The sequence below is a fragment of the Halichondria panicea genome, chromosome 5 (genome assembly GCF_963675165.1).
Source record: "Halichondria panicea chromosome 5, odHalPani1.1, whole genome shotgun sequence".
In the NCBI taxonomy this organism is placed as follows: Eukaryota; Metazoa; Porifera; class Demospongiae; order Suberitida; family Halichondriidae; genus Halichondria; species Halichondria panicea.
The window spans coordinates 298,268-314,198 of record NC_087381.1 but is presented as its reverse complement, the minus strand read 5'-3'; the positions used below and the strand labels follow the sequence as shown (position 1 = coordinate 314,198).

At 41.3% G+C, this 15,931-nt stretch overlaps 5 protein-coding genes across 6 annotated transcripts; 1 reads left to right on the top strand and 4 right to left on the bottom strand.

The window, feature by feature from the left end:
• Positions 1-1,573: 1,573 nt before the first annotated feature.
• LOC135336585 (uncharacterized) lies at positions 1,574-2,998 on the bottom strand. The gene has a single exon (XM_064532441.1). It carries the CDS (start codon positions 2,996-2,998, stop codon positions 2,168-2,170), a length of 831 nt encoding a protein of 276 aa, XP_064388511.1. The 3' UTR covers positions 1,574-2,167.
• Positions 2,999-3,017: 19 nt separating this feature from the next.
• Positions 3,018-4,034, bottom strand: LOC135336584 (uncharacterized). Its single transcript, XM_064532440.1, has one exon. The coding sequence runs from the start codon at positions 3,950-3,952 to the stop codon at positions 3,092-3,094; it is 861 nt and encodes a 286-aa protein (XP_064388510.1). The 5' UTR covers positions 3,953-4,034; the 3' UTR covers positions 3,018-3,091.
• Positions 4,035-4,534: 500 nt separating this feature from the next.
• LOC135336485 (signal peptide peptidase-like 2B) lies at positions 4,535-8,457 on the bottom strand. Its single transcript, XM_064532300.1, has 9 exons — positions 8,299-8,457; positions 7,771-8,172; positions 7,460-7,608; positions 7,011-7,180; positions 6,662-6,764; positions 6,288-6,558; positions 5,801-6,056; positions 5,399-5,556; positions 4,535-4,884 (listed from the first exon to the last, which is right to left on the bottom strand). Exons 1-9 carry the CDS (start codon positions 8,353-8,355, stop codon positions 4,780-4,782), a joined length of 1,671 nt encoding a protein of 556 aa, XP_064388370.1. The 5' UTR covers positions 8,356-8,457; the 3' UTR covers positions 4,535-4,779.
• A 74-nt stretch (positions 8,458-8,531) lies between these two features.
• Positions 8,532-9,935, top strand: LOC135336611 (deoxyuridine 5'-triphosphate nucleotidohydrolase-like). Of its 2 annotated transcripts, none has more exons than XM_064532477.1 (5): positions 8,532-8,663; positions 8,993-9,131; positions 9,215-9,344; positions 9,397-9,488; positions 9,546-9,935. In XM_064532477.1, the coding sequence occupies exons 2-5, from the start codon at positions 9,011-9,013 to the stop codon at positions 9,788-9,790; spliced, it is 588 nt and encodes a 195-aa protein (XP_064388547.1). In that variant the 5' UTR covers positions 8,532-8,663; positions 8,993-9,010; the 3' UTR covers positions 9,791-9,935. The 2 variants fall into 2 exon arrangements, with proteins under 2 accessions (XP_064388547.1, XP_064388548.1); XM_064532478.1 differs by having other exon boundaries at positions 8,552-8,666.
• Positions 9,936-10,012: 77 nt separating this feature from the next.
• On the bottom strand, positions 10,013-14,707 carry LOC135336581 (U4/U6 small nuclear ribonucleoprotein Prp3-like). The gene is given in 7 exon segments (XM_064532436.1): positions 10,013-10,340; positions 11,115-11,189; positions 11,580-11,812; positions 12,060-12,160; positions 12,550-12,595; positions 12,597-12,785; positions 14,503-14,707. Coding segments are annotated over 7 exon segments (894 nt in total). The 5' UTR covers positions 14,535-14,707; the 3' UTR covers positions 10,013-10,122.
• Between the last annotated feature and the right edge of the window lie 1,224 nt (positions 14,708-15,931).

Below are 15,931 nucleotides of genomic sequence, written 5' to 3'. Positions count from 1 at the left end.
TTGACCCCCCCTGAAAAATAACGTTTTAAACTGATAGACACTAAAAACTAGCTGTGAAGTAGTCTGCAAGAGAAGTTTGGATAAATCCAATTAGTGACCTTAAATAGCTAAGGTCAAGTGGTTCCAGCCTCCTCTGGATTCAGCTACTGTAGCCCACATGCCGAGTTTTCGCTTTTATAAAAGCAAAAACTCGATCTGAGATCAAGTGCACTTAGTTTCGGATTCAAGTCGCCCTTTAGTTCATACTGCAATTACATTCAGAGTCATGCACTACAGAATACACAAGACTTGTGTATTCTAAACGGTTGAACACACAATGACAAAAGTAGTAAATGAATATCTCATCAGTTCACACTTATATATACCTATATTGATTATATGCAAGGTCTTGAGCCTGATATTGTATATAATTATGTGTCCCCAAGTTTTGTAGCACTTACCAAAGAACATAATGTACATTGGAAAATGAATGTAAATATGTTATAGTTAGAACATGGGCATGAGGTATCTATGTGTTATAGTGTCCCAAAGCTCGAGGGCTTTAGCCCGAGGGATGAGGGACACTATAACCATAGATACCGAATGCACATGTTCTAACTGATTTAGATCCCAAAACCTATTGGCTACTAGAAATGCACTAGCTTAGCAACAGTCAACCTATATAAACAGCCAACCTAGCAACTGCATCATTATTCTTTTGAAACTAATATCTAAAGTTGGCATCTCTATGTCTCTACTAAATCTGTGGTCTCTATTAAGTCTTAGCTCCACCCACAAAACAGAAACATCCAGCTCCTCCCCCAGTTTCGAAACAAACAAGCCCAGCACACTTCCCAAGAAACGAGCGGCTCGTACTACTCTCACAAAGCGAAAGGAAGACACCTAAGCTATAATTTGCAGCAAACAAGCCCAGCAAACGAGCGGCTCCTATACTACTCTTGAACAAAGCAAAAGGAACTTTAGGAAGAAGCCAAAGCTAGAATCCCAGCACTTCCATACATCCAGCTCCTCCCCCATGCAGCCTTGCAGCAAAAAAGCACAGCACACTGCCCAAAAAACGAGCGTCTCCTATACTACTCTCGAACAAAGCCAAAAAAGAAACTAGAGCTTCTCTCTTTCATTCTAGTTCTGTTATTATATTACTAGACAAAGGACTTAGCTACAATAATTTTCATGTTATTACATGTGTATCTTCTTGTAAATCACAATACAATGTACAATGTTGTAGTTTGTAGCCCAGAGCAATCTATAGTACCGGTACTATAGCTCATAGTTCCCTGCTAAATACACTCAAATGGGATCTAAAATCATTATGGTGCACTCAATGCATGCATGTGCACTATATATGAGAAGATTCAAGTTTAATTCACGAATATGGAACTCTAACATAAATCATAAGAACAGCTATTTATACAAACAGAACACAAAGAGAACATTCTAGACTTAGCTAGTAAAACAATAACCAAATCAGGACATAATCATACACAGTACACAGATTCTGAACATCATTTACCACTAATAAGGCTAAAGGTTATTATTTCCTACATATGTTTCATTACCTAATATGGTATACTTAACAGTTACACAATATACATGGGATAAAATGGTTTTATGCATAGCATTATCTATAAACATCACACTTGTAATACAAGATAATTAAGAGTGTATACTCTGTCCGAGTCCATTTAATAATTGCCTTCCCGATTCCATAGATCGCACTCAGGTAGAGTCTACTCTGTTTTCCATTCATCTGTTGTACCTAATAGTATAAACAAGGATGTACCTGCAGCCATGGCCGTTGATAAATATAGTCTCTGCATGGTCCTTTGAAGATCTGAAGAAAACAACATCACTATAATTCATACAGGTATAATAATTTATTATAGCACCTGAATTAACTGCAAATTTACGAAGACATGCCATTATCCAACTGTTTAACGATCTGACAAAAAAAAGCATGGGAATTAATAATACTAAATAATAATAATAAAAAATAAAAAATAAAAAATAAAATAATAATAATAAAAAACATTTGCACCGTGAAAAATTGCTAGGATTGGCCGGGAAAACGAACGAGAGCAAACCTCTAATCTGTTATACAACGTCATTCATGCAATTAGCCATTTAATACTGCAATACATGACAGTCAATTTTTTCAGTATAATTGCTAGGAGCTGTTCCAGTTTGTCAGAGCTTTTCTTGCAGTATCTTCAAGCGCTGGAAAGTGCTTCTTTACTGTGTCCAATAGTTCAGCTTCAGAAGAGATCGGAAACTCGTGGAGTATGTGATTGTCACCTTCTTCAAGGAAAGTCATATCACGAATACCAATTGCTTTTCCGTTGCAAAACTTCATTGCTCTGAAAGAGACATGAAATGGAATAGCATTCGGATCTGTATAGGCAACTATCATTGGTCCATCAAATTCGTGAAGTTCTCTCGGCCTCATACTAAAAGAATAGAAAAATTGCCAGGTGGAGTTTGGTGTTAGAAACGTCTGCCGTCGTTCAATTACATCTTCACTAACCCATACCAACTTGAACTTGATAAACGAGTTTTCGTAAACCAGAGATTCATCTTTGAAATCGAGTGGGATTGGTTGCAGGGTGGGGTAACCACACCCATTCTCGACTAAATACTTGACTCCATTGATACAAGCTATTGTGATCATGTGATTGTCCGGAAATTTTACAGTACTCAATACATGGAACACGTTATAGCCCAGAGCTTCCAGCAACAACTTCGAAAACGTATTAATTGTATAGCAAAGACCTCCTTTGAATGATTGGATATCGCTGAGAATTTCGTCTAGTATTGGTTTGCGACGTTTTGGGAGTGGTACAGATAGCAACGTAAGGCTTTGAAATGGTATCTTCTCATGAAAGGCCCTCACTATCTCACATAGGAGCTCATATTTGCTTTCATTGAGTTTCCTCTGCACATCAGGTATGCAAAGATTGTTTGTCACAAATGATATTGATTCAACTTGGTCCATTGGCATAAACTAATTAGGTCACATGTTCAGTTTGCATACCAAAGATAGTTACTAAACCACAAAAATTACTGACTGTATAAAAATGTACAATTGTCTCTTCTATTCAATGCTAGATTCTCCATTGGGTGTCCAGTTGGTCAATGCCTTCTTTGCATCCTCCACTAGCAATGGAAAGTGCTCCTTCACTGCATCCAAAAATTCTCCTTCCGACGAAAACTTCGTCTCTTGGAATGTGTGCTTGTCGTCTTCAACGAGAAGCTTCATGTCGCAAATACAAACTGCCTTCTGGTTTGGGAACTTGATTGCTCTCATGCTCGTATGGAATGGAATTTTGCTCGGATCGGTGTACACCTGACACATTGGGGCCTCAAAACAGGCCAAATCTTTTGGAACCATATCACTCACACAGAATACTTCCCATTTCCCCTCTCCTTTCCTCTCACCGCGGAGATTGTATCTCTTAAGTAGTCCGTCCTCCCAGGCGTATTTGTACTTCAAAAAACAGTCATCATGAACTGGAGACTCGGTCTCGAAATCCAATGGAATCACAGAAGTATGAAATCCGGTACCTGAGTCTACAATATATCTGTCACCAGCTGCAACAACGTCCTTAGCTATGGTCATGATGTGGTTGTTGTCGAGATCCATGCAAGTTGCCATAGTATGGTACGTTGTATAACCCAATGCGTCAAATAGGATCTTCAAGAAGACGTTCACGGAATAACACAGACCACCTTTGCCGGCTTCCACTTCTGCCACGCTCTCCTCAATGGTTGGTCGACGACGGTTGCTAAGGGGCTCCGTCATTAGAGAGAGACTTTGGAAGGGGATCTTTGCCTGGTATGCTTCCATGATTGTCGATAGCAACTTCAATCGATCTTCTTTTAGGAGCTGTTCTGCATCAGATATGCCCAAAACATCAGCCAGAAATTTGACTGCTCTTTCTTTTGAGAACATCATCTTTTGAATGTAATGCCTTTGTACAGATTGTACTTAGAGAAAAGAATGATGGTCTAAATGGTGATTTCAATGATTCAATATAGCTCTTTATATACCCAGAGTGGAGCCAGGACTCTGCCATTACTACACAGTCCATAACAAGGATGCATGACTAGCACTATAGGCCGGGGGTTCTGTGATTCAGAATAAGGGCTGTGCTCATAAAACCACCAAGGATGTTTAACTTGTATAGCATAGTAGCTTCTACAATAGCTGTGCATGCAGGCCAGGGGATGCACAAGTGCTGCCATGAATAGCGTAGTGGTGGATCCCTTTGGAGCAGGATGTCTACACAGGTCTAGACTATAGGGGACTCTAATGATGAAAGCAAGGAAACCATATTCAATAGCTCTTACAGGATTTTCCTGGTCTAAACAAAAGTATATATAACAATAATATTGTAGTATAGGAGGCCAATTTAATGCACTCTTAATACTAGCATACACCACTTACCAATCATTACTATAACTAGCATTGCATAAGATTACTATAACTATAACTAGCTCATGATCATGCATGCAGCAGTCAACATGTAGACACTCAGCAGCGATTAATAATGATGGTCATCAAAGGTATAGTGCACATAAATTATAATAAAACGTCCACTGTATAAAACGTACTGAATGGTCACAATACACACACACACACACACACACACACACACACACACACACACACACACACACACACACACACACACACACACACACACACACACACACACACACACACACACACACACACACACACACACACACAACATGAATGTACATTAGTTCCATAAATTCTTAAGTAGTAGCATTCACTAGCGGACTTTTCTCAGAGTCTGTGTCTTGTCCGCCATCGCTACGGACACCAGAGTCCTCCTGACAGTGACCAGCTGCTGTGTTTACCTGCATACACACCAAGAGAGAAGGAGTACATTTCATCATACAATGTCTTGTGTATAGTTGCCAACTACAGGATACATTCAATAACAATGAGAGTGCATCATAAGAAGCAGTTTATTAATGAGACACAGTTTATGTGCTGTAGTGAAGCAGCATCTTTGAACAGCCATAATTTGTGTTACAATGATCCAATTTCAATAATTTTCTGATTTTCTGAAAGCTTAAAAGGAGCTCTTTAAAATGAAATGTTTAACTTTCAAATTTGCAACATGACCAAATTTCCTATTTTCAGCTAATGACCATGGGCTATAGCCCACGGTATTTTGTCAAAAATGAGTCAAAAAATGATATTTGATTTGAACATACCAACTGAAGCTTCTTTTAAGCTTTCAGAAAACCACAAATTGGGTCACCGGAACTTAAGTTATGGCTGCATTTTTCAAAAAGTTGAAATTCGGGCTAGTGTAGCATCTTTAAACGGCCATAACTTGTGTTACATGCTAGTTAAGGTTATTACTTTTTGTTTCCCAGTGAAGAACAGACGGAACTCTCGTCGTAGCAAGGACACAGCCACCACAGAGAGGAGGGTAGTGGGCACTAAATAGAGCAGAGCTGGCTGTGCCGTCTTCATAAAGGTCAGTGCAATGTACGTGCACATTAGCCCAATAGTGTAAGCTGCACACAGAGAAAGGAAAATGGAAAATGCCATTTTAATGCAACTCACAGCTTCTACATGTACTAATTACATAATTACGTTTCCTGTTTGAAAAACCAAAGTTTTCCTATGCACATATTCAGTCTAAGAACGCCCTCAATCTAAAGACGCCCTCAATCTCAGAAACATACAATCCTCAACAATAAGTCGCCCTTGATCACAAAATCCTCAACAATAGGCCGCCCTCTAAATACCCACACTCACCAATGCCTGCAGTTGCATAATAGATCTTGAAACACTTTCCTCGTCTGAACTGGAGATCATGTTTCAATCCCAACGTAACGAGTAACCCAGGGATACCAACGTCCCCGTAACCAAGGAGACCGTATGGCCGCAAGGCAGAGCAGATAATGTCAAGTTGAGTGGGATATATAAACTTGATGACAGTGAAAACAAGAGGAAGTTTTTCTGTACTGCCGGGTGGACCAAGAGCGGCCGTCTCCATCACACTTACACCATTCTATCAGGTATGAGGGGGGACAGGAAATTGGAAAAATCCAATTTCAATGATTTTTAAAAATCGATATCATTTTAACCGCATGGTTACAGCTAGAGTTAAAGTTGCAATAATACTTATCGCTCTATAATAATTTCTTACTGAACTTAAGGCATTGCTAAGTTATATTATTCTGCAACAAATCGCTACTTTCTTAATGTATTAAAAGAAATGACATCAGTACTATGAACATACCTTTGTGAAGAATGGAGTGATAAAGACCATAAAGATGTCGTAGAAGAAGAGCACACACATGATCAGAGCCACCATCCAAGGCCGGAGGAAACTCAGCTTTTGATATAGTAGAGTGATGAAAGCAAAACCAAGGATGTCTTGTAGTACCCAGGCGTAGGGGGCGTGGCGTTCCACCACCCACCAAGTTACTATGGCAACAGAGACGAGGATAGTGGCAGGGAATAGTGGGCTGGGACGATAGTTTAGTATAGGTAGCTTGTTAGGTGGGAGTCTGTGTGTGTGTAGTGTGTGTGTGGGAGGGTGTGTTTGTGTGTGTGTGTGTGTGTGTGTGTGTGTGTGTGGGGGGGGGTGATATGGTATTGCTTGGAACTCACCTACACTTGTCATTCACGACAGGTATGACGGCAACAAAGGAAGAGAGGAGGTGGTAGAGGGCGTATACAGCAGCCAGACTGTATGCAGCCAACGCTATGTACACTGAATGGTGAAACAAGGTCTCGAATAAAAAGGACAACAAATTAATGTTAGAAATGTACACCTTACAGTACTTAACATACTATTAACTATAAATGTATCTAAGCACACCATTGGAAAGCTAATTCTGAGAGCTATTGAATGCATCAATTAGTTTTGAAATTGGAACATCTGAACACAAAATTAATTACAGGCTCTCAAAGATAGGAATTTCGAGGGAAAGCAACATTTGACGATCACATGACTCACCCATGGGGTAATAGAAGAAGTAGAGGAGTAGCAACATGCCACACACGACAACCAGCATTAAAGCCACACCCATGACCACACCCACAACAGATACCTTCTCCAGCCCACCACTACCACTATTGTGTTCAACGCTGTCACAATTCTCTCCTTTCCTCAACAGTACACCGTACCTGTGTGTGTGTGTGTGTGTAGGGGGGGTGGTGTGTGTGTGTGTGGGGGGTGGTGGTGTGTGGTGTGTGGGCAAATCAGATCTTCTTGGCAAAAAAATGAAAGAAGACATCGTTAGATAGATAGGCCTTTCAAGAGATAAATCTTTTTAATTCATTGGACAATCTTAACTTATTTGGGGCTTTCATAATAAAATTAAACCACCGAAGCTACTAAATACAGTGCTAGTATTCTCCTAACTCAAGTTATGGACTTGTTTAATTATTATATGCGGAAAGTACCTCATAAACTCATAAGGTGTGTTGGCGATGAATGAACCTAGAAACACGGTTACCACGGCAATCAGCAGAAGAACGACAGCGCTAGGGTCAAAGGCCACAGCAGGCAGGAGGTAACCATAGAAATATAGCGGAGCAGTGGAAATATTCTCCTGAAAAGAGTGAAAGTGTTGGCTAAACACGTGTATAGTGTATTTACATTGAATGAGCAATAATAACAGAAAGACATTCCAAAGCATTTGCATAACACTCTACATGTATATACGTTAGATACACCCACACACACACCCACCCACGCACATACACACACGTACCAGTAATAGACGGCCAGTCTCGTTGTTCACCATGAGCACTGGTATCGTTATACTATCATTCAGCGACGGACTGGACATGGTCTTCTCATCATACACAACCACCAACATGGCGGCAGACGCTCCCTGTGCTAGGTACGCTTTTTCACTATAAGTACAATTTCCACGTAATACAATAAGTGTTTTATTAGCCACGAGGTCAGAAGGGGGAGGGGCACATCCGTACGGGTCATACAGTGAAGTATTTTGAACGGCAAGAACGTAGTCGTTTTGTGATGGCTGTGACAGTGTGTCTAGGTGTGTGTGGTCAGGATTGTACACGGAGCAAAACTTGTGTTGTGTCTCATTGCTAGCTGGGTGCCTAGTGACTGAGAGGACAGCATAGTTGGCACAGGTGGGAGGGGCCTGCAGGATATAGGTACTAATAAGTAATACAGTAAATAGATTCAGAATAATTATACACAAACACACTACTTTAATAACTTAACTTATAGATACTGACTAGAAACTTGCTGTTATTTAATGACTCACCAAATAAAGTATGAGCACAACCAGTAGGGTAGACATCCATAGCCTAGAGCTGTCCATTGTAGAACAGGCAGAGTCTAGCTAGCTACTCTGTTGCTGTGTTCCGTGTTGTGTTTACAAGCCTTACGTATGGTATAGGTCGCCATAGTACAAAACCATTATTGATTTCGGAACATAGTGACGTCATAGGAAACCTTATAAGAGCTTCTTCTTTTTCTTCCCAACTCTCCCGTATTTTCTCTGATGGAGAAAAAAACGCAAAGGAGTAGCCGAAAAGTTTTACCACATCAAGAGTAGATAAGAATACTCTTACTATTAATTACTTATTGACCACATCCATATGCCAGGCCACGTGAAGGAAAAAGTTGCAGGCGGCTAGTTGGGCGGAGCCCGACCGTCCCTGACGGGAGGTCGGGTTGCAAGCCTATCTGGGATTTGTTCTAGCGCCACTATAGTGGCGCCCTATCAGATTGCAGCATTTTTCACGTGGCTTGGTTACACTTCCGCTTGCATCTAGTTGCAAAACCGCATGCAGTATTGCTGTGCCATCCTTGTGGTTTCACGTCATCAAGTCGGTTAACACCCACTTGAGAATAATAATATTCATAGCAGTACTACATAATGCGCAGAACAAATCCCAGATAGGCTTGCAACCCGACCTCCCGTCAGGGACGGTCGGGCTCCGCCCAACTAGCAGGCGGCGGGAGATATTATAATGAAATTATCCACCCTACTCGTACTCTCTACAATACGTACAAGAAGGTCTCTACTAAAAAAGATGGCTGTGGTTGCTCCTTCTCCCCTCTCTGACTATACTAACACCCAGAATAAAACCTGTAAGCTTCCTTAGCTACCGTGCATGCATAGCCTTGCAGCTAGCAGTCTGTTGTAATAAATATTATCGTTCTCTTCCTTGCAGTGGATATGGGCAGTTCCCCAAAGAAGTCGCGACCGGCAGCTGATCAGACCCTCCAGGTGAAGAGACTGAGTGACAAAGCCACATTACCGACTAGGGGATCCCCCTTTGCAGCCGGCTACGACCTGTACAGGTACGTAATCCGTCCATATAATGGATTTTTTTACTGCCATCCCTTCTCACAGTGCTCAAGATGTAACCATTTGTCCTGAAGGCAAAGCTCTGGTGAAAACTGACATCGCCATAGCCGTACCTGAGGGTTGCTATGGGAGGGTAGGTGAGAATTTTGTGTTCTATGTTTTTTAATATTTCACTCCCACCCACACACGTACAGCTCCTCGCTCAGGGTTGTCATGGAAACACCATATAGATGTCGGCGCTGGTGTGATTGACTATGATTACCGTGGCAACGTCGGCGTCGTGCTATTCAACTTGGCGAAACAAGAGTACAAAGTCCAAAAAGGCGACAGAATTGCACAACTTGTTCTGGAGAGAATATTCACACCACCTGTTGTGGAAATGGATTCTCTTGACAACACTGAGAGAGGGACGGGCGGCTATGGATCTACAGGGAAATAGTCCATCACATGACTCTTAGTTTAATCACATGACTGAACATTTGACCACATAAAACCACAAAACAGTCATTATATTATCTCTTCGATCCTTTTATTTACTTTCACTATTCTGATACTTAACAAATTTATTGATAAATTGACAACAAGTAATTAATAACAAACAGCATCTTCACCTCTACATAATTATACATACTATTATTTTAATCAAAGAAAATTAAAATAATGACCTATAATTAGATATTCTTAACCAAGTTCATAATAATTATATGATATCTACAAAAAGTCATGTATAATGTCCAATATGTCATGTGACTATATCATGTGATCATGTGATCAAGACTCCTCCTCTTCCTGCTCCACAATTCGCTGACTCAGCGCCAGGTCCCAATAATGTTCAATCTTATGTCGCTTGAGATGATCTCGTGCGAGAGGCTCGGTGGGGAAGTTACGCACCCTCCAATCATTGAACGCCCTGTCGTGGACCACCCCCTCCCACACCACACTGCACATGTTAGTCACATGACCTTCACCGTCCGAGTCGTTATCATCATCTATAGAGGGGGGGACAGATTAGAGGTAGTACAGAGGAGATCATTGTTGTTATGCCTCGGTGCGCATGCGCAAGCGAGGTATACGGTAGTGTGTTTGTGTGTCTCTGTGTGTGTCTCTCTCTCTGTGTGTGTGTGTGTGTGTGTGTGTGTGTGTGTGTGTAGACTGTTTCAGCTGCTCAAGGATCAATGAAGTGCAAGTAGGAGTTTCTATAGGCTTCTAGTCATGTTTTCTTGGCTTGGTATTTGTGGATTTGCAAAATAAAGCTTCGTTCTCGAGTTATGCCTAGTTTTGCTTACTTGGAATGCCATTGCAGCCTTTTCAGAAGAGTCTGTAGCAAAACTTGTTCACCGAGTGTTGCTACTCTACTTAGTAGTTAACTCTGCACTAGAACGCTAGCTATTGGTACCTGCAAGAGTGAGAAGAGAGCTGACTTGCAGCCATTAATTTTAGACTTGAACTTTTGGCATTAACAACAATCATCGTGGATCATTACCCACTCTTTGAGTTTCCCTGTGATTCTGGATTCTGCATGCAGCAAAATTAATCATTATAATCAATGTGTGTATAAAAGCTAGCTTTTATGTTATGTAGCTTTGGCACCTCCACCGAGGCATCAGCACCCGCGGTGCTTTCATTGTTATAGTAATGGAATATTAATAAGATTTGGTCCCAAAATTCACTATTCTATAAAGGGCAACCTCTAAGCTAAAGGCAAATGTCATAAAGCACACTCCACACACACATATACGCCCACACCACACACACACACACACCTGCTGCCGCTTTCTTGGGCTTCCACTTTATCCTGTTCATCATGAGCCTCTTAAACTTCTTCAGTGCTTTAGGACCTGCAACACAAGTAACTGAATAAATGCACGAGCCTGAGGGCATAGCATGGGGGAGTGTGTGGGCATAGCCTGGGGGAATATTGCACTGATTCACAATGACCATGTGTACAATCTCAGGAATGTGCCCACAACTGGTCAGTGGTGGTTGGTACAAACCACCGCTACGTAAACAATATAACCACATCTTAGGCCTAGCTATTAGTTAATACCACATTTTAGGCTATAAAGAGGCAAATTTGTATGCTAAATTGAGAGAGATTGAGGATTGAAAAATAGCCACCACTGCAAATATTCTGGGCATATCACTATACATGTAGAACGTCAATATAGTAAAGTTACAACCATCCCTCAGTCACATGACAATGACTACTGATCACATGACCTACGTACCTCCCTCCACAATAACGAGGTTGACATCGGGGAACAACATGACACAACCAGTCAAGTGTAACTGCTGTGCGTTCATATCCACTTTGAACTTTATTGCCGGCTTTGAGAGGTCGTGAACCCTGTACACAGTCACATGCACACCACATGACAAGTCTTCCTTCATCTTTGCCACTTTCTTAGCACTTCTTTGCGCGGGCGTGAGCTTACGAGACAAGTTAGCCGCCTCGTGCGTCCTGGAGGTAATAAAGAAAGAAACAAAACATTGGAATAAAGTTGCACATAATTATACAATGTACACTGTAATAATTATTATTAATTTTTTATTATGCTCTTGGTCTGTATAATTATAGTGCAGTATTAGTTTGCTGCCATTATCAAGTTTCTAAGAGGACTCCACATGAACAGCTATAGCTCAGGATCCCAGTACTAGTCTGTCGTTAATTACTCACACACGCCCCCCCCACACTCACACCCACACACCTTTGTCTCTCGGCCATCTGAGCTCGGACATGTGCCTCTACTTTAGTGGGATCTTGTACTGCCTCACTGCCCAACACTCTCATCAGGTTGCTAATACGGACCTGGTGTTTGGAGGGCCGGGAATAGTGGATGAGATTACAAAAACATAAGTTCTAATGGTCCAAATTCAACGATTTTATGGTTTTATGAAAGCTTAAACGGAGCCCGTTCAAATGGTGTGCTTAAATCCCAAATTTGGAACGGACCAGAATTTCCTATTTTCGGGAAAAAACCATGGGCTATATAGCCCATGGTTTTTTGTCGAAACCAGGTCAAAAATAGACTTTTGATTTTAACACATCATCTGAAAGGCCTCTCTCTAAGCTTTCAGAAAATCGTAAAATTAACGTTCTGGGGCCAACGAAACAAAAGTTATGGCCGCAAAAAGTTAGACATCAAAACCGGTCCATTTTCAAAATTTTAACTCAGATAACGGACCCTAGCTACTCACCTTTGGTTCAGGTTTGTCAATAAGACCGAACTGTATCTTCTCGTTTCTCTCTCTCTGCCTCTCTCCTCCGCTGCTTTCGGAGCTTCTTCCTCTCTCTTGATGTCAGGATAATCGGGAGGGCAGCCATTTTGTTTGGTTCTGCTGGAGGCTGTACTTTCACCGGATGTTCGATTAGACTTGTGATGCCTTTGAAGCGTGACTGGGGTGGAACTTGGGAGAGGGTGGCGTGGGCGTAGCTGTGTGTGTGTGTGGGTGGAGGAATATTAGCGTACATGATGAGTTATGAGGATAAAATACAATAATAATTATAATATAAAATTAATATAAAAAAGTGTAAACAGAAAGATATACACATTTTTGAAACAGTCAAAAAATACTGTAAGCCTCGAAAACAATCAGTCAAAGAAAATCTCCATACATATAATTATATGGTACAATGTAGACTAGCACAACAAAGAAAAGAGATGGCTACAAACGTTGCTATTCCTATTTCTCCAACTTCTTCGCCTGTTCTCCATGAAGCTACTACTACAGAAGGTGCTACTAGCACAGGCAGTTCTAGAGCTAGTTCAATGGAGGGAAGTCAAGAATCCATTTCCATTCCAGTGGATAGTTTAATGGAGGGAGAATTGATTTCCATTCCAGTGGATGAACATGGCAACGAGATTATTTGTGAAGCAATTTTAGACGATGTTTTCAATCGAGAAAAACGTAATAAAGGAATCAAATTTGGAGTCAAGCTTTTCATTTTTGCCAAAGCAATTCTCGGCCCAATTTTGTGTTGTGTTGCAATTTTGCTTGGTCTTTTTCCTTTCTTCATTTGGTGCCTTTGTGGCTATTGCGCATACAAAAAGAAATGGCGGACGTACCTAACCAGCAAAGGCATCTGGTACACAGTTGCCCTGGACAACAAAGCGTGCTGCTCATGCTTTGTAAAAGATTCAACAAAACTGATTCCAATTGACGAAATTACAAACATCCGTGTGTACCGATATCACAGTAACTATATCAACATTCGAGTCAAAACCGATAAAACTTGTTATTTATGGACGTGTGGTGCCAAGGAGATAGTATTGGGCCCAATGAATAATGCACGCCAGTTTACAGCTGCTGTTAAAGAAGAGCAGCACGGTCAAAGAGAACTGAATACTGTGCAGGCTGAGACAGAGCGGCTATAAAAGAACTTCTGTACTAACTTATAAATGACTTAAGATGTCAAACTACATACATACAAATAGTTGAATAATCATTATTGACTATAATTATGAGCCCGATAGCTAATACCGTAGCAACTAAATTGTCTGTAGTAAAAAGTTAATGTATTTAAATGTATATCGTAACTCTTTTGTGAGCATCAAAGATAATAATGCAAACACTTGCAAAACATTCTAGAGTACACACACACTTACACAGTTTAGACATAAACACAATGGTAGCCATTTCCCCATTGTCTATAATAGCCTATCTCTGTACAACCATCTCTCTAGCTACGTCACTATACATACACACACAAGATGGCTACTAGCTACGGCTCTGTAACAAGCACACAAGCTAGAGAAGAAAGAAATACAGAAGATATTCTAATTCAAGGAGAGCTTGAACACAAGACCGTAACTTGTGTCTATCTAGTATTATGTATACTAGTGCTACCTCTGCTACCATTACTTGTATGGATAAGTATATCGATGTTACTTTCTTTGAGGCAATGGAGGCTCTATCTAACAACTGACGGCATCCAGTACACGTCACTGTTCCCACCGCCCACGCTCTAATCATCTCCGACACACGTCCATCTTTGTACAACTTAGAGAGGTTACTATAGGACATACAGATAACCATTATGGCATACTGTGTGTGCTGGCTGCTCACCTTGATAACCATTATGGCATACTGTGTGTGCTGGCTGCTCACCTTGATAACCATTATGGCATACTGTGTGTGCTGGCTGCTCACCTTGATAAGCACAGCAAAGGAACCATCTTCATCCGGTGGAGAGATTGGTGTGTACTGTCTAGTCACAGAGCATTCGGAAGAATCAACAAACCCCCTGTAGAAATATTAACACTATATAGTAAGCTTGGGTACGTGTACAATATATAGACAGAGCAGGCTACTCAGTTACAATTATGTTTAGTACCACAATAGATGGAAGGGTTAGGGTATCACTCCCCTGAGTATGCAGTGCTGGCCAGGCTGGTAACCCAGGCAACGACCATCAGGCAGAGATATAGTGTACACAAGTGAATCCTCTGTAACTTGTACAATATCCTTCACCGTAAGTGCTGTGAACTCATTCGTAGACAATGCAGACTTGACAGGTAACTCTCTTCCCTCTAAACGTCCCAGTTTTTCACGTCTCCAAGCGGCTCTTTCCAGTGGAGTCATGGCAACCAGTGTCGTCCATGTTTGCAGCTCATCGTGGTAGATGTCCATAACGTTAACGCATGGAGTGCACCCTGTGCCACACACAACAATCGCTAGGCAACGACTCGTCAGGAGGGTCCGGTAGGTACGATAAAGGGTCCTCCAAATTGTGTACGATAAAGGGTCCTCCAAATTGTGTACGATAAAGGGTCCTCCAAATTGTCCATGGTTCTTAATATTGTAATAGTATGCTTGGAGAGGTGTTGTCTGTACGAGAATATGGGGTACATATAAAGTCATATTCGATATTTTACTGACAAGAGTAGATTTACCCTCCTTAAGGCTTTGTGTTATATTCACCAGGTCCTCTAGCCAGCACTGTACTGTGAGTGTCAAATAACATTCCTTCCTTCTGTGTGTTTCATTTCTCAAGAGAGGTGTGGCCAGAGAGTGAGAGGGAGGGGCTTGTCTCTGCACCTGCAAGGCTGCAGTGCCCACTTTATACAAACCACTTCCGGTGACCCAATGTAGCGCTTGGGTTATTCATGGGGCTCCGGAGCTGGTGGTTGGGTGTCGGGAAACTGGCCCACCCCAGAGCGCTACTTTATCCGGAGTTCTGTAACCTCAGTATGCACTGCTCGGTGTAGTGTACTTTATGCTGCCCTCGAAAGCAGTACTTATGCTACCTTAAAAAGTAGTACTTATGCTACCTAAAAAGTAGTACTTATGCTGCCCTCAAAAGCAGTACTTATGCTGCCCTCAAAAGCAGTACTTATGCTACCGTTAAAAGTAGTACTTATGCTGCTTTCGAAAAGCAGTACTTATGCTACCCTAAAAAGTAGTACCTTACCCCCTAAGCAGTTTCTGGCCAGACCGCTTTTTTTTTTAACGTTGGCACTCAGTATAATTTTTATTATATATATAGGTTTTTATGATCTGCTTGCCATTGTTTTGGCTTATTATATAATTGAGAGTGACAAAGATTAATGTGGTATGTGCATATGGATTATGTATACAT